At 47.9% G+C, this 22,880-nt stretch overlaps 2 protein-coding genes across 2 annotated transcripts in view; both read right to left on the bottom strand.

Moving 5' to 3' along the window:
• SERPINF2 (serpin family F member 2) overlaps positions 1–3,635 on the bottom strand; it is a 31,174-nt gene extending 27,539 nt beyond the window's left edge. Inside the window, exon 1 of the mRNA XM_029612403.1 lies at positions 3,599–3,635. The gene's annotated coding sequence lies outside the window, so the exon portion shown is untranslated. The remainder of the gene's footprint in view (positions 1–3,598) is intronic.
• An 8,059-nt stretch (positions 3,636–11,694) lies between these two features.
• Positions 11,695–22,880, bottom strand: part of WDR81 (WD repeat domain 81) — a 56,205-nt gene continuing 45,019 nt past the window's right edge. The window contains 2 exon segments of the mRNA XM_029611144.1: positions 11,695–12,404; positions 15,026–15,205. Of these exon segments, the coding sequence (XP_029467004.1) occupies positions 12,078–12,404; positions 15,026–15,205 (507 nt within the window). The 3' untranslated portion in view covers positions 11,695–12,077.

Here is a 22,880-nt window from a genome sequence, read left to right as displayed (position 1 = left end):
GAGCAGTGCCTCTCAACTGTACGTCCCCCACCAGAGATCTCGCCAACTGCAGGCCGGGTCTAGACAGTGCATGCTTCAGGACATTTGTAGGAAGAGAGTGTGAGATCTCATTCCACCTCAGGACCAGATGGTCCATTAAGTGTCCACAAGGCACCAAGGTAAAGTGACAGAAAAGACCTTTAGTGTAGCCACCCATTAGCAAGGAGAAGGTCCCAGACTGTCTAGGAGGGCATTACTTGTTTTATTCAGAAAGATGTTCCAGCAATTCTTATTGGATTCCTTATTTTTCTACAAGGTTCTACCTCATAGGTTAGTAAGGTTACTAGATATGTGCGACAGCCTCTTATTGTGTCACAGATCATGTATCAGTATATCATTTTTTGCTTTTAAATGAATATATCACTGTAATTTTACAAATGTTTACATCATTATCAACCACAAAGAGACAAATTCATATTTGCAAGCAATACTTAGGAAGACCAGAATGTATTATCATTAGATAAACCATTTAATGTGGTAGTTTATATTCCTTGGCTCTTTTAATAGCTTAACAGGAATATTTGTGATGTTTCTCCCTAGACTTAGAAACATGATGGCAGAAAAGACCATTACAGCCTGTCCAGTCTGGACATCCACACCAATTACTCAGCTCTACAATGCCTACCACTTCCTCAGCAATCTCCTGTGCTTATCCCATGCGTTATTCAATTCAGATACAGTTTTTGTCTCCACCACCTCCACTGGGAGGCCGTTCCAAGCATCCACCCCCCTCTCTGTAAAGAAATGTTTCCTAAGATTACTCCTCAGTCTACCCCCTTTCACCCTCATCCCATGACCCCCTCGCTACAGACCCTCCCTTTTTGTTGAAAGAGACCTGTCTCTTTTGCACTGATACCAGCATTTAAAGGTCTCCATCATATCTCTCCTCTTTCCTCCAGGGTGTACACGTTTACATCTTTGTCTATCCCCATGTGCTTTAGAACAAAGACTACTGGCCATTTTAGTAGCCACCCTCTGGACCAACTCCATCCTGTTTATATCCTTTTGAGGGTGCGGTCTCCAGAATTGTACACAGTATTCCCAGTGAGGTCTCACCAGGGACCCATACAGGAGCAATATCACCTCCCTTTTTCTGCTGAGCATTCCTCTCCCTTTGCAGCCAAAGCATCTTTCTGGCTTTTACCGTCGCTTTATCCTGTTTGAGATCACCCCACCTTCTCACTCTTCTTTTGTGCTTAGAATTTCACCTCCAATACTGTACCTGTCCCATGGGTTTTACCAGCCCACATTCATGTCTCTGTATTTTTTCACATTAAATCTTAGCTTGCAGACTCTAGCCTATTCCAGCTGTGTTTGTGCTCCGTTTTTATGCTGTCTCTGAATGAATGGATTCCAGCTATGCCTCAGGTGTGAGGAGAACTGTAGTGCGTACTAATTCTGGAACATTTTCTACAGGACACTTTCAGCTACAGAGGTTGCAGTTCACTGCAACGGGGTGATTACAACAGCGATACTGTTACTAGAGAAATGAAACAGAGCACGAAAAAGATGAAGCCTTGATCCTGTGTTCAGACTTGTCTTCCAGTGCTTTAGTATCTTTATCTAGGCCCAAATGCAAAATTTGGAAAACAGGTCAAGAAACGTAAGGCTTCCAAGATGCCAAAAATGTGGAGATGAACAGTAATGGCTTGGGGGGGGGGGGGAGGCACAAAATGAATTAAGCTAAATTGTACCATTAAAAGTGGAGATTAAGTATAGTTAAACGTTAACCAGCACAGAAGAGAGAAAAATCCAAGTGGCACCAAGGTTGAGGCAGAGGAGCTTTAGACCTGGTGCAGTACCTTCTGGGGTTGTGGTTGAGCTCCCAGAGGAGCAGGACTGACCTTAGATGGGTGCTGGGGTTAAGGCTACCATGGCAGAGGTGGTCACCCACATTCAGCACCCTTCTCCGCCTGTCCTAAGGCCAGTCCTGAAGAGGAATCCCTTCTCACTCCTTTTAGTGGCCAGAAGGATGAAGGAGTGGCTTTAAGCGTCTGTCACTGAGAGTGTGAGGAGAGAGCGGGGTACTTTATCAAAAAGATATAAAACCACAGAATCCCCATTATAAAAAAAAAAGAAAGCAATGGAAATGCATGTTTATCTATGCTGTGTGTCTGTTGGCCCTAGAGTTTAACCCCTGCACCGTAATACTAATGAGCTTCCACTGTTTATTCAGCTCTGAGCTTCACCACAAGCACAGCAGGGCATCCCTAACCTGTCCTGGGGTCCCCACCACCGGTTTGGGAAGGGCTGCTGTAAGGACACACAGACCAGTCTTGCACCAGAGAGCAGGGATTTTCTGCAGGGCTGCTGCAGAGCAGCATTTCACCTTATTATACCCTAACCATCCAGACATGACAAGTGAAATCCAGCTGTGGGGTCACTGTTTCTGATGGTGGCAATATTCTAATATGGTGAATTAAGAAATACCAAAACTGCAGCAGGCGGACTGATTTTCTTAAAATTCTTTGGTAAAGGTGAATTTTTGCCAGGTTTTATAAAAGCTGCACACATCTTGGTACTCTCTCCACCTCTCACCCATGTTTGGCTAGAGGTCCTCCCCCAGCTCTTTGCATGTTTTACAGATATTTCTCTTTGTTTTCTTATTCCCAAAGGCTCACATTTCTGTATTTCTGACTGAGCTCCCTCTGACCCCATCCTAGTACATGTAAACACACAAACAAACTGTTTTTAATGCTTATTTTTGCTTTAAAAATAAGAGTTAAAAAAAAAATCCTTACTGCTGTAGATAATCTGTGACCACTCTTTCAACAATTGTCAAGTTCTAAAGAGGAACATTTAGCACTGCGAGCTTCGCACAGAGAATGCACTGGTCTTTATTATTCATATTTTATCCATACACTTTCTTACTTTTGCAGATTTTTCCAAAAGACTTGTCTTGGGAAATAAGAAAAAGTGTCCCTCTGACAACCTTTAGACTGCCGTTGAGCAATCCCCGACGCCACCACTGTAATCTACATTTCTTATGGGGGCGGTAGCTCTACATGGGTTTATATTATACATCCCGTGACAGGAATGAACCTCTCTTGTCAGCTTAGGGCCTCAATCTCTCCCGTTTCTTACCTGTGCTGGAGATCTTGTGGAACTGAAGGATCCTCATGAAAAGCAGCAGCCCAGGGGTGCTTTGCACTACTAATCCCACTGCTCCAAACTAGACTGATTCACTCTCTGCAGCTCCCACGCTCAGGAGGGGGTTATTTCAGCAAATATTGATACTGCATGTCCGGTTAAACATTTGTTCTCAGTTTGAGAACATATTGGTCACTTTCTCTGCTGAAATACTACATTCCCTCTCAGGCCAGCTAGCCCACTGCAGAGCACAATGGAGCTCTCTCCCACCCCTGAAATTCATATCATGACTTTATCCTGGGCCTTTCTTGGCTTCTTCTGCCTCATTTGAGCCCTTTCCCTTAAAACAATTTTACTATCAATGTGCAGCATTACTGCCACATCGAATCTTTAAATTGTGGCCAGTAAACGAGTGCGAGAGCTACAACCAAAACAAATGAGTGCTTTATTGAATGGAGAAATTACTTACCTGATAATTTCGATTTCCTTAGTGTAGACAGATGGACTCAGGACCAAAGGGTTATGCTCCCCTGCCAGCAGATGGAGACGGAGTCAGGTTTCAAAGCTGACATCACCCTAGATACATCCCTGCAGTGACCTCAGCCCTTCAGTATTCTCTTCAAAAAGTCATTGTGGACATATTGAAGAACTTGATTAGAATTTGGAAACAACTTGATTAAAACTTATTTAAAAACTGGAGACCGCAACTGTACTCAACCAACAAAAGTGCTGAATCCCAGCAATACTAGAGATGCCCTGAACTAGGGATAGGGCAACAGCTTAACCGTAATCACATGGAATCGAGATTCACCTCATGGGTGATTCTCCTTGGTGCCTCGCCTAGGGAACCGTGGGTGGAATGCTGAGTCTGTCTACAAAAGGAAAACAAAATTATCAGGTAAGTAATTTCTCCATTTCCTAGCATGTACTCAGATGGACTCAGGACCAATGGGATGTACAAAAGCTACTCCCGAATGGGACGGGAGGCTGCCCGTGGTCCAGTTAGCACTGCCCTCACAAAGGCTGCATCCTCTCGGGCCTGGACATCCAGGCGATAGAACCTGGAGAAGGTGAGCAAGGAAGACCACATCGCTGCTCGACAGATGTCAAAGGGAGACAGTAGTTTAGCTTCCACCCAGAATACAGCCTGGGCTCTAATGGAATGAGCTTTGAACTGAAGGGGTAAAGGCTTCCCTGCCTCCACATAAGGTCCTGTGATCACTTCCTTGATCCAGCAAGTTATGGTAGCTCGTGAAGCCGCTTCGCCTTGTTTTCTTCCCCTGAGAAGGACAAACAAGCGGTCTGCCTTGCGCACCGGTTCTGAGCGATTCAGGTACTGTACTAAAAGCCTACTGACATTTAAGTGGCATAGTAGGCGGTAGTCTTCCATGTCCTTGCGTCCATCTGGGGCTTGTAAGGAGATGGTCTGGTTCAAGTGAAACTCTGAGATTACCTTTGGTAAGGAAGGAAGGGACGGAGCGAAGCTGCAACGTTGCTGGAATGAACCAGAGAATGGTTTCCAACATGACAGTGCCTGTAGTTCGGAGATGCAACGAACCAAGCATAATTGCCACCAGGAATACAGTTTTTAGTGGTAATAGGCATAGAGACAGACTGCGCAATGGCCTAAAGGAAGACCCTGCTAAAAAGTCCAATACTAGATTGAGGTTCCATAGGGGGACCAGCAACTTTAAGGGTGGTTGGAGGTGTTTAACCCCTTTTAGGAAATGGGACAAGTCCGGATGTGTTGACAGATGGGTTCCGTTCATCTTTCCCCTGAAACAGGAGAGAGCCGCCACCTGGATCTTCAAGGAGTTGAGGGACAATCCTTTGTTCAGGCCGTCCTGTAAAAATTCCAGAATCATGGGGATCTTGGTTGTTCGTGGGGGCACTCCGTGGTCCACACACCAGGCCTCAAATATTCTCCAGATCCATATGTACACCAGGGACTTCTGAGCACAGAGCAAGGTGGCAATTACAGCCGCCGAATATCCCCTTGGGAGCACTGATCTCGTCTGCAACTGAAAAATCGTGAGACCTTTACATTGTGAGATGAGGCCAGTAGGTCAATGAATGGGAGGCTCTAGCGATCTACTAGGAGTAGGAAGGCTCTGATCGACAACGCCCATTCCCCTGGATCCAGACTCGCCCTGCTGAGAAAGTCTGCTCTGACATTGTCTTTTCCCGCAATGTGGGCAGCCGAGATCCCTTGTAGATTTAACTCTACCCATTCCATAAGGGGGTCTATTTCCAGAGACACTTGGTGGCTTTTGGTGCCTCCCTGGTGGTTGATGTAGGCTACAGCTGTTGCATTGTCCGACATCACGTGGACTGCCTGCCCGGGAGCCTGTGGCTGAACTGCAGGCACGCTAATCTGACTGCCCGTGCTTCCAGGCGATTTATGTTTCAGTGCACCTCTTCCTTGGTCCATCGGCCTTGGGTTGTCAGTTCCTGAAAGTGAGCTCCATACCCTCGGAGGCTCGCGTCTATCGTGAGGGCAATCCAATTTGGTGGGTATAGGCTTACACCCTTGCTTAAATGAGCTTCCTGTAGCCACTACTGGAGCCGAGAACATACTTCCATTGGTAGGTGAAGGTGGACCGAGCAGTCTTGAGACAGTGGGTTCCAATGTGACAGCAGGGAGCATTGGAGTGGCCACATATGTGCCCTCACCCACGGTACTACTTCCAGGGTTGACGCCATGAGGCTGAGGACTTGGAGGTAGCTCCACACCCTGGGGCACATCGTGTTCATCAACCGATGCACTTGGCACATCAGCTTCCTTATCCTTGAGGGAAGGAGGAAGACTTTGTCCCGCTTGGTGTCAAACTGGACTCCCAGGTACTCTAAGGACTAGGAGGGGTTGAGGCTGCTCTTGTCCATGTTCATGACCCAACTGAATTCTTGTAGGAGGGACCTGACCCTGCTGGTCACCTGGAGGCTCTCTTCCAACAACTTCACCCGGATCAGTCAGTCATCTAAGTAAGGGTGCACCAGGATCCCTTCTTTTCTCAGTGCCGCCGCCAAGACCACCATAATTTTGGAGAACGTTCTGGGGCAGTTGCCAGGTGAAGGGCAGCGCCTGGAACTGGTAATGGCAGCCCAGTACCGCAAAGCGTAGGAAACGCTGGTGGTCTTGACGGATTGGAATATGAAGGTAGGCCTCCGAGAGGTCCAGGGAGGTTAAGAACTCTCCCGGTTATAAGGCCATTATGATGGAACAAAGAGTTTCCGTGTGGAAGTGAATTATCCGCAGATATCGACTGATGCTCTTGAGATCCAAGATGGGTCAGAATGACCCCTCCCTTCTTGGGTACGATGAAATAGATGGAATAACAACCCTTATTTATTTGGGGTGTAGGTACCGGGATTATAGCCCTCAGACTGAGGAGCCTTATCAATGTGGATTCCACTGCCAGTTTTTTGTGTTGGGAGTGGCAAGGTGACATTATGAACATGTCCTGAGGGATGCTGTGAAATTTCAGAGCGTATTCTTCTCGTATGATGTCCAGTACCCATTTGTCCGAAATGATCCTGACCCACTGCTGAAAGAAGAGTGATAGTAGGCCTCCTATCTCATCTTCATTGGGAATTTTGGGTCAAACCTGAGCCCGAGCCGGTTCCTGTTTTTGGTTGTTGGCTCCGAAAGGATCAAGACCTTCCCGAGGGCCGAGATGTTTGAAATGATGAGTTTCTGTAGGGCTGGAAGCACTGGGAGCCCCTGGCCCAACCCCTCATGGGAGAGGGGCGCTGCGACCTCTTTTTCTTATCTTCCGGTAGCCGAGGCACTGGAGATTCACCTCACTTACTGGTAATTTTTCCAATTTACTACCGAATATGAGGGATCCCTTAAAGGGCATCTTTGCAAGGTTCGCCTTAGAGGTCGTGTCCGCTAACCAATTTCATAACCATAGCTGTCTTCTGACCACCACCACTGATGCTACTCCTCTGGCCGAGGTGCGTACTAGGTCCAAGTTTGCATCGAGAGAGAGAGAGGGAGAGAAACAGACACGAATGAGCCAGGGCACAACAGGAAGTGATCTGCAGTGTCACTGCTATCATCAAAGGCCTGCTTAAAGATGAATTCCAACCACCTATCGTGAGCATCCTTCAAGGCTGCTCCTCCCTCTACTGGGATAGTTGATCACTTCGAGACGGCGCAAACCAGGGTGTTCACTTTTGGGAAAATGCAGGCGTCCTTTGGCCGCTGGGTCCAGAGGGTATAAGGCTTCCAGGGCTTGACCTCCTTTAAAACTGGCTTCCGGGGCATCCCATTCCAGGTCAATCAACTTCTGGATGGCTTCCAGCATTGGAAAATAGCAAGAGGTTTTCAGTAGAGACACCAGGATGGGATTTTTCCTTGGTTCCGACATAGGGTCCGTGCCAGGAACTCCCAGGGTCTTCAAGGTCTGGGAGACCAGGGCCGGTAATTCATCTCTGTGGAAAAATCGAAGCATGGTCTGGTATAGCTCCAGGCCTGGATGGATTTCCCCATCCTCCAGTGAATCCACTTCCCCTTCGTCGTCCCTGGTGTCTAGGTCCCTGTCAGGGATATTCTTGGTGAGGCGAGGTATGTCCCGGGGCATGCTGATAGGGCTGGGAGGGCAAGGCCTTCCCAGCTGGGGCTCTGGCCAGGCAGAGGCAGTAGCAGACTGGCCTGAAAAATGCTTGTAGGCCCTGAAAGAATTCCAACCAAGAGAAGGCCGTTGGGTCCATATTTAGCCCAGGAGGAACTCTGGTAGGTGCCGCTGAACTGCTCTCTCCCGGGAGGGGGAGGGGCATTGCCCCAGAATTGCTAGGTCCAAGGTGCTGCCAGATAAGGTTGTGGCTGACCCATCCTCTGACTGGGAGGGGCCGGACTTGGAAAAGTTCTGAGTCCAGCCTTCCCTGGGCTTCCTCACAGTGCTGACACAGGAAGGATTCTAGGTCAGGCTGCGCAGCCTTAATATGGCAGGCAGCACACAAAGAGAGTTTGAGCTTCTTTGCTACTGGGGCCATAATACTTTGTAGCTTGTGCGTTCAGCCGGATAGTACCTCTCGAGCGCTCACAGGCCTGCCTTGGTGCGCATAAATCTGAGCGGCCGGTTGTGCATGTAGTTATGCGCTCGGTTACGCACCCGGTTTTGTGTGCAGTTACGCGCTTAGTTATGTGTATAGATATGCACACAGGGGTGCATGTGTTAGGCACATAAAGGGTCAGCCCTCACCGCACGTACCGACAATGGGGTAAAATGGTGCTGCAACAAAAACCGCACGCAAGATGACGCCATGTCAGTATGGCGCGCCGAGCAAGGAGACCGGAGGAAAGACTTACTGAAGCTCTTCCATGTCTCTGGATAAGAGGAGTTCTTCTCTACTTACCTGGGCTCAGCGCTTACCAGCTGAGTATAGAGACAGTCTCCGGCTGTGGGGGGAGAGGGCTTAGGCCGTCATCACCGCGCTCGGCTTCTTGCACCCACTGCCTTTCAGCTGCTTCAGCAGCAAAGTCCACACCGGGAACTGGCTACCGGACCAAGGAAAACCTCTGAGGAATGTCGGAAATCACCTTAGGAATTCTCAACTTGGGGAGGGACCCTTAAGTATTACCGCAGGAGAGCAGGGCTCAATCTTCTCCAATTTAAAATTAGAAATTTGAAGGTAAATTTTCCTCATCTAAAGAGTACTGTGTTCCCGATAGGAGACACAATCCACATCTGCTAGGAGACGGAGAGATACTGAAGGGCTGAGGTCACTGCAGAGGTGTATATCTAAGGTGATGTCAGCTTTGAAACATGACTCCGTCTCCATCTGCTAGCAGTGGCGCACATAACCCATTGGTCCTGAATCCATCGGGCTACACGCTAGGAAATTGCACTTTTGAGGTTAGGAGAAAACTTTCAATTCTACTGGGAGAGCTGGAACTTGAAACCAAAAAGTAGAGGAGTTTCTAGAAAATGGAAGATTGAATCAGCGTTTCTGTCTGTATTCTACGTTGTCTGTTAGCAGCTCAGGATGGTACCAACTGTAACCTCACAGCTCTTCAAGTTGTCTGTGGACACAGGTAAAGTATATCCAGGGTCTGGAAGAGAGCCAATACATTCCCACTCCATGGAAATGGGAATAAGAAGGAAGCAGAAAAGTACAGAGTAATGGGCAAAGCATGCACATGCTCTGAGAGAAAGGGTAATGAATGAAAGAGCCTCAAGCTGGAGGATTGCAGGATGTGATGTAATGCAGCTTCCCAAGGGGAAGATTTTACCAAACAAACTTTATTGAGTTCTTTGATGAGCTAACCAGAAGAGAAGATTGCAAGTGCAGTAGATGTAGCTTATCTGGATTTCAGTAGCACTGTTGCCTATGAAGACTGGTGAACAAGTAAGCCAGCTGATCTGCTCCAGTATGGCAGCTAGGTTGCTCTTATCTGGGTGAGAAGTTGGCTCAGCAACAAGACTACAGGAATGATGGTTCATGGGATCAGTGCTTGGCCCAGTCTAATGCCACTGGGGAAGGACTAGAAAAGAAAGTGTGACGGCTTGCAGAGGACATGAAAATCTGCAACATGTAGACAAGTCAGGCAGAATAAATGAAATGACAAGACTTTCAAGAACAGGAAGAAAAGTCAAGGATTTGGCAATTGCGCTAGCATAAATAAATATTCAAAATCATGCATTAGGGGAGCAGAAATGCAAGGGCCACACACCATTTGGAAAGACAAGAACTAGTAATCAGCAAACAGAATAGAGACCTGGAAGTCATCATCTGTGATGGCCTGAAGGCAGTCAGTGTGATAAAGCAGTAAGGAAGGCAAAGTATTTTCTCACCATCCTCCCTCCAGCTTCATATGATGATCCCTTGGTCCTGAACTTCCCAATCTATGGAAAATGCTTTTCCATATGTTTGATTTACTTTCTCAATGTCACAGAACACTGCCACAGATCTCAAGGTGGTATCTCATTAGAAGTAAAATTACCTAATACTCTTCCTTACCCACAAACACAGGGTGATGGACTTCTGCAACAGACTACAGCAGAGGTCGGGTGAATCAAAACAACGGCAGAATTCAAGCCTGCATGGACCAGACACAGGGGACTTGGGCATCACGGCAACTGCAGGAGGAAGCCAGAGATTAAGAAAACTGAAAAGTCTTGGGATAGGAGGAGATGCCCTTTTGTGGATAACAAACTGGTTAAAAGACAGGAAACAGTGTAGGATTAAATGGTTAATTTTCTCAGTGGAAAAGGGTAAACAGTGGAGCGCCTCAGGGATCTGTACTTGGACCAAAGCTTTGCAATATATTTATGTATTCCTAAACTCTCGTACTCTCACCTACAAAAAAGTTCTAATGAACTATCTTTTTTTATTATTTACTCAATTTAATAAAATAAATTAAGAAAAAAGAGGTAAATTTCATATTACTGGTGCATGCCTCCGCGGCCTTGCTCCCTTCTTGTAGTATAATCATTAACTTGCCTCCTTCCTCCTTTTGTCCATTTTATTTGTATTGAAAATAATTTTTATGAAATGTTTTTTTAAATTTAAACTTTTTTTTAAAAGACAATTGTAATCTCCACCTTACATAACAGGATAATTCAACTTTTTTTCTTTCAAAACTATTTCTAGCTTTAATTAGATGACCAAATTCTTTTATCCCTATGTTCGTGGAAGATTGTATTTAAATCTCCTTTTTATTTACACGCCATCTATTTCAAATTTCCCTGGAGGGGTTTTTTATGAACGCCAATTTCTTATGTTTTAGACTGCCACTGTCCAAATGAAACTATTAAAGACTTATCTCCCGACACAGCTGCGTTTCGTGCTTCCTTCGTCAGGGGAGTATGTCCATTCTTGTTCGCGTTTGGTTCATAGTTATTCCAAAGTTCGTGTCTTTTTCATTCAGGCTGTCCGTCTTCTCTCTCAGGCTTACAAGCTCCGAGTGACGCCGCCACTCGGAGTGACGCCGCCACTCGGAGCTTGTAAGCCTGAGAGAGAAGACGGGGCTCACCTCCGAGGGATCGCGGAAATAACCTCGGGAATCTCGACTGGGGGAGGGACCCAACGGGTGTCACCGCAGGAGAGCAGGGCTTGTCTGTAGAGGTAAGATTTTCTTCTTAATTTGGTTTTCTTTGGTAAAATTACTCTAATGCTGTGCTAGCGTGCATAGAGTCCCAAATTGCTATGGAGACGGAGAATACTGAAGAGCTGTACTTCCTGCAGGGGTATATGTACTAGGGCTGACGTCAGATTGAAATCTGATCCATCTCCAGCTGCTATCAGGAGTACACTATACCCGTTGGTCCTGAGTCCATCTGCTACACACTAGGAAAGGTGCAATTATTCTTCATGGAGCATAAGTGAGAGGAGAAATAGGATCCCAAATTAAAAGAGAGGGTGAGACAGCTGAAGGCTCCGCTCATGAAATGAGTGCTTGCAGTGTGTAGATCACTCATACCAACACCCTCCACAATAATCTACCATCCAAACTCTTAAACCCGACTTCATGGCTCAGACAGCAGCAGACGCAGACAAACTACTTCCAAAGCATTTCTAATGTTGCAGTCCAGCATCAGTGCGCAGAGACACCACAGGCACAAGTGATGGAAAGTCTTTATTCTTCATTATACTGGAATTATCCAATCACACTCAAAATCAAATGCTCTTTCCACATGTCAGAAAGAAATTACTGTACAAACGTTCATTGTAAAACTAGAAGCTATAATTCCTGTTTGAGCAGCGGGTGCTACAAGAGTTGAAGATCAGTAGATTCTGTTTTCTGAGCTGCCATTTCAATCTCCCGTACATCGCTGAAAAACCCTCCCAATAATCAGAGAAATACGAGGCTTCTTGCATCACCTCCTTTTCCCCAGTGATTCCAAGTTTCTATATACATGCAGAGAAAATGATTTCCTCTATCAGTGGAACAACTTATTTCATAGATACCAGAGCACGTATGTCCAACGTCCCACAGCTATCTAGGCCAGAAGTCGAATAATTCCATTTTCTGCACCCAGGAGTAGCAGCCGTTTTGTGGGCAGGACAGCAAGGCTGGTCAGGGTGCCTCGGAAGTTCTCAGAACTCAGCTTGGTGATGCTATTTTGCCGCGCTGAAGGATCCAGCAGGGAGTAGATTCCGATCTTGTTGGCCACGGTGCCAGTCACAATCTCGGTGCCGTAGAGATCAAATGCATGGATGGGGTCGGAAATCGATTTGTACTGATGCACAGGTTTCTGTTCCAGCTCCTTCCAGACAGTAAGGGAGTGATCAGAGGAAGAACTGACCACCATGTTTCCTTCTGCAGCCTACAGAAAAGAGACACGAGTAAAACAAGCTGAAGGTACCCAGAGCTCATGTTCTGGCATTTGAATTCACAAGCATCTCTTTACAAGGGGGCTCAACCTTCAGCGCAGCATTCTACCCCCCCAGTCTTTTTTCCAGAGGGATGGGAGCGTGTGTGTAGGAGTTTGATCCTGCACCCCTTCTGGCTGCAGATCAGAGAGACTCTGCCCCTGGGCTACAAAAGCTATTCCCCCCATCTTAAGGAAAGTCATCTATATTAGTTTGGTTGTTCATATTCTTCCCTTAGGACTGTTACAGATTCATAGCAGAGCTGTGAGTCACTCAGCATGCAGCTCCGCATGTTTCCATAGTACAAACCCTCTTCCTGGAAGAAGCAGAGGATGAAGTAGCTCGGAGCTCCCACCAACAGCAGTACTCCTGTACGAGGCACAGCCCCCATCCTGCAGCTGCCTTTTACTTGGCACAGCCCCCAGTTTCCTGCAGCAGCTTTCAGCTAAAGTTTGCAGCAAGAGTTGGAAAATGTGGCAGCATAGTTTCTGAAATTGTATTTCACAGAAACATAGAAATGACTGCAGAACAGGACCAAATGGTCCACCCAGTCTGCCCAGCAAGCTTATTCCAGTATCTGCAGCACTGTGCAGGTTACCCTCATGCTCATCAGCTTCCCAGCAACCTCATTGGCTGCTGTTCCAATCCAATTCCCCTTTTTTTGATCTCTCTCTCTCTCTTGGGTTAATTTATATTTTTTTTCAGGTGGGGGGAGGGAAGATCGGTGCAAGGAATGCAGCAAGGTAGGTTGGCATGGGGATGGGATCACAACGAGGGAGAGAAGGACTGGAGATGGGGGAAACAGGAGATGAGGAAGGATGGAAGATTAAACTTATTACTCGTTAACATACTAGAAATACTCAGAGTTACATCATAAAATAAACATACAAATCAAATACACGAGACACTACAGAAGTAACTCTCACACCCTTCCCCACCTGCTGCAGATCTCCTCTCTCGCACTCATCCCTCTGTCCACTTCATATTTCATACTCATTGTCCCCTTCCATACCCTCATTTCCTCTTTCAGCTGGCCCCCTGCAGCAGACCATGCAATCAACCCTTTCAGTACTTCCCTATCTCCCCCACCCCGCATGATTCACCCCCTCACACTCCTCCTCCCTACTGACCCACTCATCTCACTTTTCCAATTGTCAGGCTCACGACGCTCCTCAACCCCCTTCTGCCCTACCCTGATCTTCCCAGTGACAAGCTGGGCCACCAGGAGCTGGCAGAGAACAGTTATGCCGCAAGCCACTCCTCCCCTGCTGCCTGGGATCCAAGTTGCAATGCAAACACATGGGACACCATCATGCCATGTGTTTCAAACTGTGAGCTGGTCCTGGGCAGAAGAGGAGGGTACAGTCTGAGGTACCACCACTCTCCTCCACCTCCTATCTGGTCAGCCCTTGGGGAAGAAGGGAGAATCATAACTCCATGCACGTGCTCAACTAGCCACTGCCCCTTCCTCTCCCCCCCCCCCCAAATCCAGCCTCTGGTCTCCCATGAAGGAGCAGCCAATTTTTGTGGCAGAATTCTGCAAGCCTTGCCTTGATTTCAGAATCATCACCTTAGACCAGGGCTCTGCTTATAAGCCCCTCCTACAAGGAGGGAGTGGGATTACAGGAGCTGCGAACTTCTACAATCTGTTCCTGGACTATCCCCTGCTGGGAAAGACCAGGACTGCCTAACAGGCAGAGTGATTCACTGGGCTGCAGGAAACACAATTCTACCTCTTTCCAAATCTTGATGTCTCCGGATTGTGAAAGCTATTTGTGACACAGCTGATACCCTTGGCCTCAGGCCACTCTAAATCACCTGTAGGCTGTTGCAAGCTGGCATCTGATTTCTCCTCAGGCATCTATTGGTCATGCCACCCGGTGGAGCTTCTGAGTAAATGCTGCTTATTTGGGGATGCACAATTATTTCAAATGAAAACTGCTTCTCATGACACAGATGATCCCATTAATGAACTGAACCTCCATTGTTTCATAAAACCTTTTGGGAACCTCCCTGGCACATGAGAGTCATGAGGAAAGAGCAATGACAGCTCTCAGTAAGGGGAATCTTTTGTTCCTAAAAGATAAATAAGGAAGGCATGTCCTTCTGAAACCATGCACCAGAATTCCAAGAGAAAAACAAAAGTCTAAATAAAAATCAGAATGCAGAATTAGTCCTCAAGGCTGGGCAGCGGTCAATGCTTCTCTGCGCTTGTAAACAAGCCCTGTGCAAACAGACTTTGTTTAACCTGTTCTGTGTCAAGGTGAAAGAAACCGTAACACTGGCTGCCGAGGCCAGGTAAATATGGACAAGGGTTACTCATTAGAATGAACTCATAGAAAATCTTTAGACAAATAAATCTAGTGGAAAAGAATGAGGGGTCCCATCCAACGGCTCCAGGGCTCTGCTTAGAATCACATACCTAGCATCTGACTGCTGAGGATCTCCAAGCACAAAGCAGCATCCTTGCTGCTGGCTTTCACACAAACACACACAAGCACCTCCCACTGCAGACTCTCACTACCGAGGCAAAGTGCAGCGGATTAACTCAGAGAATGGACGCTGCAACTCTCACCTTCATGTGCAGGATGTCGCCTTCATGAGCTGGCCACCCCCTCAGGATTAGGCCCGTCCTAGTGTCCAGCAGCACAATGAACCCGGAGGAATATCCAGCTACAACACTGCGGCCACTTGGACTCACAGCCAGATAACGGATTAGCCCAGCATTCATATTACTTGCCAGTTTGAACTCATGCTAGTGAGAAAAGCAGAATTTTGAAGGTTAAATAATAAAATATCAATTTAGGGCTGGGCCTGATGGACCCCAGCCTCACTCTCATCTATGCTAGGAGTCAGAGTAGTCCGTGATACCTTTAAATTGGATCAATATTAAGAGTAATGAAAAGATATCACAGTGCATGGGCTTTGGAGACCTCAGAAGCAAAGTATTTGTGCTTGTAATTCAAAGGCCTTTAAGCTGGGACTGAGCCAGTGTGGGAACTGTAGGACTCAGGTTTTCTGCTGACTGGAGACAGCTTGTGGGCAGATTAAGGGCCCATGGCTGCAGGGTTCTCAGGAGGAGCCCTGCTGCACGAGCCAAGGCCCCTGCCTGAGGACAGCTGAGAGGGGATAAATCCCTGGCTGGCTGAGAACAAAGGTTTCTGGTACCACATCCAGTCCTGACGGAGCCTGAAGGGGCAGAAGAAAACTTGTTGGGCCCTAATTTTGCTGCAGCAGCAGAAGAAAGTCTTGCCCTTGCCAGTCCTGCAACTGAGGCCAAGAAGTGGAGAGAAGGACAAGTACAAAGAGTGCCTCAATATTCCCATTTTCCCCTGAAAAGCAGCTTTGCAAATACAGAGAAAAGAAGGGGCGAGTAAAGGAAAAACACAGCCCAGTGAATCCGCCAGCTATAACTCCCCAGAGCTGGATCGGCAGGCCTGTTACTCTCCAGCAGGGATCTAAAAGACTGGACATTCATGCCTCGGTCTTGCTAGCTTTGGTAGATCAGGAGGTCGATATTCAAGAGACATTTAGATGGATAAAGGATAATTGGTTCTTACCTGATAATTTTCGTCCATGGAATACCCCAGATCACTCCAGACAAGTGGGTTTTGCATCTCTACCAGCAGGAGGAGGCAGAAAATAAAACCTTTTCAGGCACTGCTACATAACCAAGAGGGCCCCTCAATATTGACCAAGCCAATGTAGAGGAAAAAAACTCCCAACTCAATCAAATTTTCCCTTCTAGGGTGAACAGAGAATCCAGGGCTGGAGCCCTCTGAACTGGTCTTCACACCTGAAAAAAGGAACTGACAACAGACTAGCTCACTTGGTTCAAACTATACACATGCGGAAAACTCTGAATTCAATCACAGCTACAACAGTCTTTCAGTACTAAGGGGACGGGCCTCTGGACAGATCTGTGGTATTTCAGGAATGAAAATTAGCAGATAAGAACCAATTTTCCTTTCCTATTCATACCCCAGATCAGTCCAGACAAAAGACCCGCTTGCAAGACACTCTCGCCAAACGTCGAGTCCTCCCATGCCTGAACATTTAGTCAGTAATGTCTGGTGAAAGTGTAAACCACAGGCCATGTTGCAGCTCTACAGATCTCCTGAGGCGACACCAACTGACACTCCACCCAGGAGGCTGCTTGCGTCCTAGTAGAATGCGCTCGTAACCCTACACGTCCTTTACAAAGTTAGGCAGAAAAAATTGTCTCCTTTAATCAGCAAGAAATCATGGCTTTAGATGCCAGACATCCTTTCTTTGCACAAAGAAAACAAAGAGATGATCCGAGCGACAAAAACTGTTCATGATCTTAAGATACCACAACAGAATACGACAAACATCCAACAAATGAAGTTCTCTTGCCAGCAGCAATTCCCGCAACCAATTTGGAAAAGCGGGAAGCTCCACCATCTGGTTCACATGGAATGTGGAAACTACCTTCAGTAAAAAGGAGGGAACTGTATGCAGCATCAAACCATTGTCTGCAATCCTCAAGAAAGGATCTCTACATGGCAGAGCCTGAAGCACCGAAATCCACCTGGCTGAACAAATTGCCACCAAAAACCCCGTCTTCAAAGTGAGATCCTTCACCGTTGCCCTGCAAAGAGCTCAAAAGGAGGACCACACAGCACCCAAAGGACCAAGTTAAGATTCCATTCCAGACACAATTTTCACAATGGAGGCTGCAAATGCTTGACCCCCTTCAGAAAGCGAACAACATCTGGATGAGAGGCCAAAGACCTCCCCTGCAACTTACCTCTAAGGCAACCCAGGCTGCTACCTGAACCCGTAGCGAATTATAGGCCAACTCCTTTGACAACCCCCATTGTAAAAAGGCCAAAATGTGAGGTGGATCCATCTGCAACGAATCCAGATCTTCTTCCAAGCACCAGGACTCAAAAACCTTCCACACCCCGGAATATGCTAGGGAAGTAGCAGGCCTCCTAGTCTGCAGCAAGGTGGCAATAACCGGCTCAAAATATCCTTTCAGACACAAGCGTCACCTTTCACAAGCCAAGCAGTGAGACAAAAGTGATCCGCCCAATGTGAAAAGATGGGTCCTTCTTGAAGCAACCTTTGCAGATGAGCCAACCTGAAAGGGCCGTCTACTGAGAGATGAACCAGATCTGTGAACCATGGATGATGTGGCCACTCCAGAGCCACCATAATCACCCTCCCTCTATGCAACACAGGAAGTATCCTAGGAAAAGCCAGGGAGGAAACATGTAGAGCAGGATCCCTTTCAGTCAATGTAGAACCAGAACATCCATCCTCTTGGACCCAAAATCTTACCTGCGACTGAAGAACCGAGCCGCCTTAGCACTGTCGCACAACTCCATCAGATCTAACAGGGGGTTGCCCCACCTGGCGCAAATGAGGTTGAAAGCCTCAGAGGATAAATCCCATTCTCCCCGGTCCAGCTGTTGCCTGCTGAGGAAGTCTGCCTGCACATTGTCGACTCCTGCGACCTGACATTATTCCTTCCAGATGCAACTCCGCCCAGGCAAACAGCTCCCAAGCCTCCTAGGCTACCATGCGACTCTTCGTCTCTCCCTGACAACTGATGTACGCCACCATTAACACATTGTCCAAGAAGATCCTCGCCATCTTCCCACAAACCTGAAGAAGGAACGACAACAACACTCTGCTTAGCACCCTCATTTCCAGGCAATTGATAGATCAGACCTCTTCCATTGGCACCCACTGACCTTGCACCATCTATGCCTGACAGACTGCCCCCCAACCTTTGAGGCTGGCATCTGTGGTCACCACCACTCAGTCTGGAATCTCCAGGTCCACTTCTTTTTCCAAAATTGTGGCAAGACAGCCACCATGAGAGTCTGGATCTAGATTCTTTGACTCCTCCAACTATGGATCCAAACGGGATCAAAGCGCCTTCTGTAGTGCACGCATGTGCGCAAACACCCATGGCACCAAATCTAGTGTGAAAGTCATGGAGCCCAACACCTGTAAATAATCCCAGATCCTGGGCACCGCAAGGCATTATAGATGAGTTACTTGTGCCTGCAACTTCTCAATCCTGTATGAAGTCAGGAACACCCGGCCAATCCGCGCACCCAGGTATTCCAAGGATTGGATGGGCACTAGACGGCTCTCTCAGGTTTATAATCTAACCCAACCCTACGATCTGTCGAACCGACTGACAGTCTTCCTCCTCTGACTTTGCTCGAATAAGCCAGTCTTTCAGGTAAGGATGGACTAGAAATTCTCTCCCTTCTGAGAGCTGCCGCCGCCACCACCACCATCACCTTTGTGAATGTCCGCGCTGCTGTCACCAGTCCAAAAGGGAGAACCTGGAACTAGAAGTGCTGCCCTAATACCATGAACTTCAGAAACCTATGATATTCGCTCGTATGGGGATATGCAGGTAGACTTCTGTCAGGTCTAATGAAGTTAGAAACGCCCCCCTGCGAACCGCCGCTATCACCGTCTGCAATGTTTCCATACAAAAGTGTGGAACCTGCAATGACAGATTGACCTTCTGAAGATTCAGAATAGACCGAAAGGTGCCTTCCTTCTTGGGAACCACAAAGTAAATCAAGTACCTCCCCTGTCCCTACTCTGCAGGCGGTACTGGAACAATAGTGTCCAGCCTTTGCAGCCGAAGAAGCATGTCCCAAACCGCCTCTTGCTTGCTTTGAGATGAGCAATAAGACTCCAGGAAGGCTTCTGACTGGCACGAAAGTCAGTGACAGTTTGCAGTCATGCGCAACCCTCGGTGCGGCCAACTCCGCCACTGGAATAGTTGTCTTTTTGGTCACTGCCGAGACCAAAGCATCCACTTTAGGAATCAACAGGTCCATGGTCTCCTCTGTCAGTGGGTATAACAGCCATTGGCCTACCGACCTTGAGGCCCGCTTCAGGAGAATCCCACTCCCGATTCACCAACTTCTTCACCTTTTTTGGCACTGGAAAAGCCTTAGGAGGGCCACACAGTCCCCCTAGAAATGGGTGCATCCCTTCATTATCAGATTCCTCTTGGGTGCCCTTAATGCCTAACTCCTCCAGGACCTGTGGAATAAGAGGTAGCAACTCCTCCTTCCTGAACAATCGGACAACCCTAGGGTCATCTCCTTCCGCCGCCACCGGCACTTCATCTGTATCCTGAGCATGTTTGTCCGTGTCCAGATCAGCATCAGGATAGGAAAATTGGTTCTTACCTGCTAATTTTCGTTCCTGTAGTACCACAGATTAGTCCAGACTCCTAGGTTTTGCCTCCTCTCCAGCAAATGGAGACAGAGAAAGTTTTTCATACACTGCCACATAATACAAGGTGCCACCTGCAGTCCCTCAGTATTGATCTGTACCCAAGCAAAATCCAAATAAATGCCAATACAATAACTAACATCCCCTGAACGAGCAGTGGGAAGTGGAAACCTGGAACAGAAAACTGCACCTACACAAAAAGCTGTGTAGGACTAACAAAAGCTGTGCCATTCTTCAGACTAATCACAATAACAGATTGAGCAGACTCTCCAATTTTCCCCTTTCCTCTAGCGGGCGGGACGCTGGGCTGATCTGTGGTACTACAGGAATGAAAATTAGCATGTAAGAAGCAATTTTCCTTTCCTTGTATGTACCCAGTTCAGCTCAGACTCCTGGGATGTACCAAAGCTTCCCTAACCAGGGTGGGACTGAGAGAGTCCCGCTCGAAGAACACTCTCACCAAAACTCATGGCCTCTGGGGCCTGGACATCCAAATGGTAATGCCTGGCGAAAGTGTGCAAAGATTTCCAAGTAGCCGCCCTACAGATTACTTGCGGCGAAACTTGCTGACACTCGGCCCAGGAGGCTGCCTGCGAAACAGGGCTACCCTGAGAGATATGCGTGGAGCTAATAGCTTGTTTTAATCACCACGCAATTGTGACTTTTGACACCTTATGACCCTTTCTTGCATCACTCCACAGCACAAAAAGATGATCTGACAAGTGGAAGCCGTTAATGAAATGAAGGCACTGCAACAATGCCTGCTTCACATCCAAAAGGTGCAAATCTTAGGCCTGAGGCGTAGCAGGATCCAAACCAGGAAAGGATGGCAGCGCCACTGACAGATTTAAGTGGAAAGACACCACCTTTGGCAAAAAGGAACTGTCCTCAAGGAGACCCCTGAATCTGAAAATCTCAAAAAAGGCTCTCTACATGATAAGGCCTGAAGCTCCGAAATCCAATGAGCCGAACAAATTGCCTCCTGTAATATGAACGACGGAAGGGACCGGCCTCGCCTCATTGTGAGGACTTGCCACCGGACGCCGATCCTCTTGTGCCCCCCCCGAAATGGCCGCCCTCGAGTAGAAAACGGTCTCTGAGAGGCAAGAGGGAACCTCACTGGTCTTGATCTCCCATCGGAGCGAAACAGAGACCAAACCTGAAAGAATCTCTTAGCCTTGGGCTTGTCTTCGGGGAAATGGAGAGTCTTGTTATCCCCGAGAGACTGAATTAGCTGCTCAAGGTCTTCCCCAAACAAAAGGCGACCTTTGAAAGGCAGGGGCCCTAACTGCATCTGTGATGAAAAGTCAGTCAACCAGTTACGCAGCCAGAGCAACCTCCTAGCCGCTACCGCTGAAGCCAAAGCCCTAGAGGATGTACGCATCAAATCAGAGAGAGCATCCGCCATGAAAGCCACAGCAGCCTCAACACGCTCAGCCGTGTCCGTGCATTCCCCCGCCGTCAGAAGGTGCGCCTGCATCTGTTGCACCCAGCGGAGGCGCACACACTGCATAAAACTTGAACAAATGCTGCCCGTAACACCAAAGCAGAAACCTGAAAAATCCACTTAAGGCGTATCTCAAATTTGCGATCTTGCATATCTTTCAATTCCGCAGAACCAATCACGGATATAGTGGTTCCCTTAGTCACCGCGGACACAGCAGCATCAACCTTCGGGAGAGCAAACCATTCCAAGTCCTCCTCAGGAAGTGAATAAAGCTTTCCCATGGTCCTAGCAGCTTTCAAACCAGCATTTGGCGTCCCCTATTCCGCATCAAGCAACTTCCTAACCGACTTATAGAATGGGAATGAAGCTGGGGGACCCCTCACCCTGTCAAGGACCAGGTCCATCCCTTCTAAATCCATATCGCCCTGGGGCATTTTAACTCCCAACATGTGAAAGGCTAACAGGAGCAAAACCTCCAATTTCTCCCTCTTGAACAAGCGAACCTCCTTCGGATCCTCTGACCCGGGAGGAGAGATCCCCAGGTCGTCCCCCATACTTGTATCACCGGTCGCCGGATCAACCAGTTCTCCATGGCCAGGCTCTTCCCCTGTATCCCTGGGAGCTTGTTCAGATCCAGCAGAGCCAGATCCTGGGGGTCAAGTAGCCTTCAAGGCCCCACCCCCTCTCTCCCTGATGGTGCGGGAACGGCCGCCGAAAAATCCAAGATGGCCGCCGTTCCTGTGCTGTCTGAGAAAGAACCAGCACAAAAGACAGAGCCCCTGCCGAGCTGCGACGCTGCTTTGCGGGCAGAGGAACTCCAGAGGAGCCCTCACCGCCTTCTGAACAAGTCGCGCAGAGACATGCACGGTTCAGCCGCAATCATGCTGAACCACGGGCCATGCTAGAGAAAGGAGCCCAAGAGGGGAAACCTGAAAAAAAAAAATCCCAAAAGAACAGTCCTCCCCCCTCCCCCCAAGAACAGGACGATCTTACTGGCAAGCTGATGAGGAAGTCGCCTACACCGCTGTGCTGCTGTCTGTTTTCTTTTTTAAACTTTCTCAAAAAAAAAAAAAAAGACAGACTTAGAGCCTGAACAAAAAAGGAACAGGCAGTCTCAGGAAAGAAGGGGAAACGTAAAACCAAAAAAACCCTCTTGGAGCCTGCAGCCGCCTGAGTGGCATCGTGAGGAGAGGGATCTGGACAACCAGATGTACACCCCACGGGCGCACAGATGGGCACACAAAAGGGTGACAACCACAAGAAATCCTGAAGTAACCAAAAGAAACCCCCAGGAGGAAGGCTCTAAAGTATACAGTCCTAGAAAAAAAAAGCACAACTGCAGGTTTTACAGCCTCTGCTATCTGCTGGAGACAGAGAAATACCGAGGAACTGCAGGTGGCACTGGGGTTTATGAGGCAGTGTCAGTAAAACTTTCTCTGTCTCCATCTGCTGGCAGGGATGAATAACCCAGGAGTCTGGACTGATCTGGGTACGTGCAGGGAACGGGAAATTAGCAGAGTCGCCCGATCGCCGTAAGAATCGGGTTAAAGCTTGCCACCCCACCACGACCCCGGATTAGCTCAATCTACTCTTCCCTTTCCCTAAAGAAAAATGGCAAACAAGCTCTGTCCATCCTTCAGGGCGAGGGAACTGGGACCCCCAGATTTCAGTCCTGTCAGGCAATGAAGGACGGAGCAATAAAAGGTCCCCAACCCCCTGCTCGTCCACCTCACAGACCAGG

Source organism: Rhinatrema bivittatum, chromosome 8 (assembly GCF_901001135.1).
Source record: "Rhinatrema bivittatum chromosome 8, aRhiBiv1.1, whole genome shotgun sequence".
Classification (NCBI taxonomy): Eukaryota; Metazoa; Chordata; class Amphibia; order Gymnophiona; family Rhinatrematidae; genus Rhinatrema; species Rhinatrema bivittatum.
This window is presented reverse-complemented; position numbering and strand designations above follow the sequence as displayed.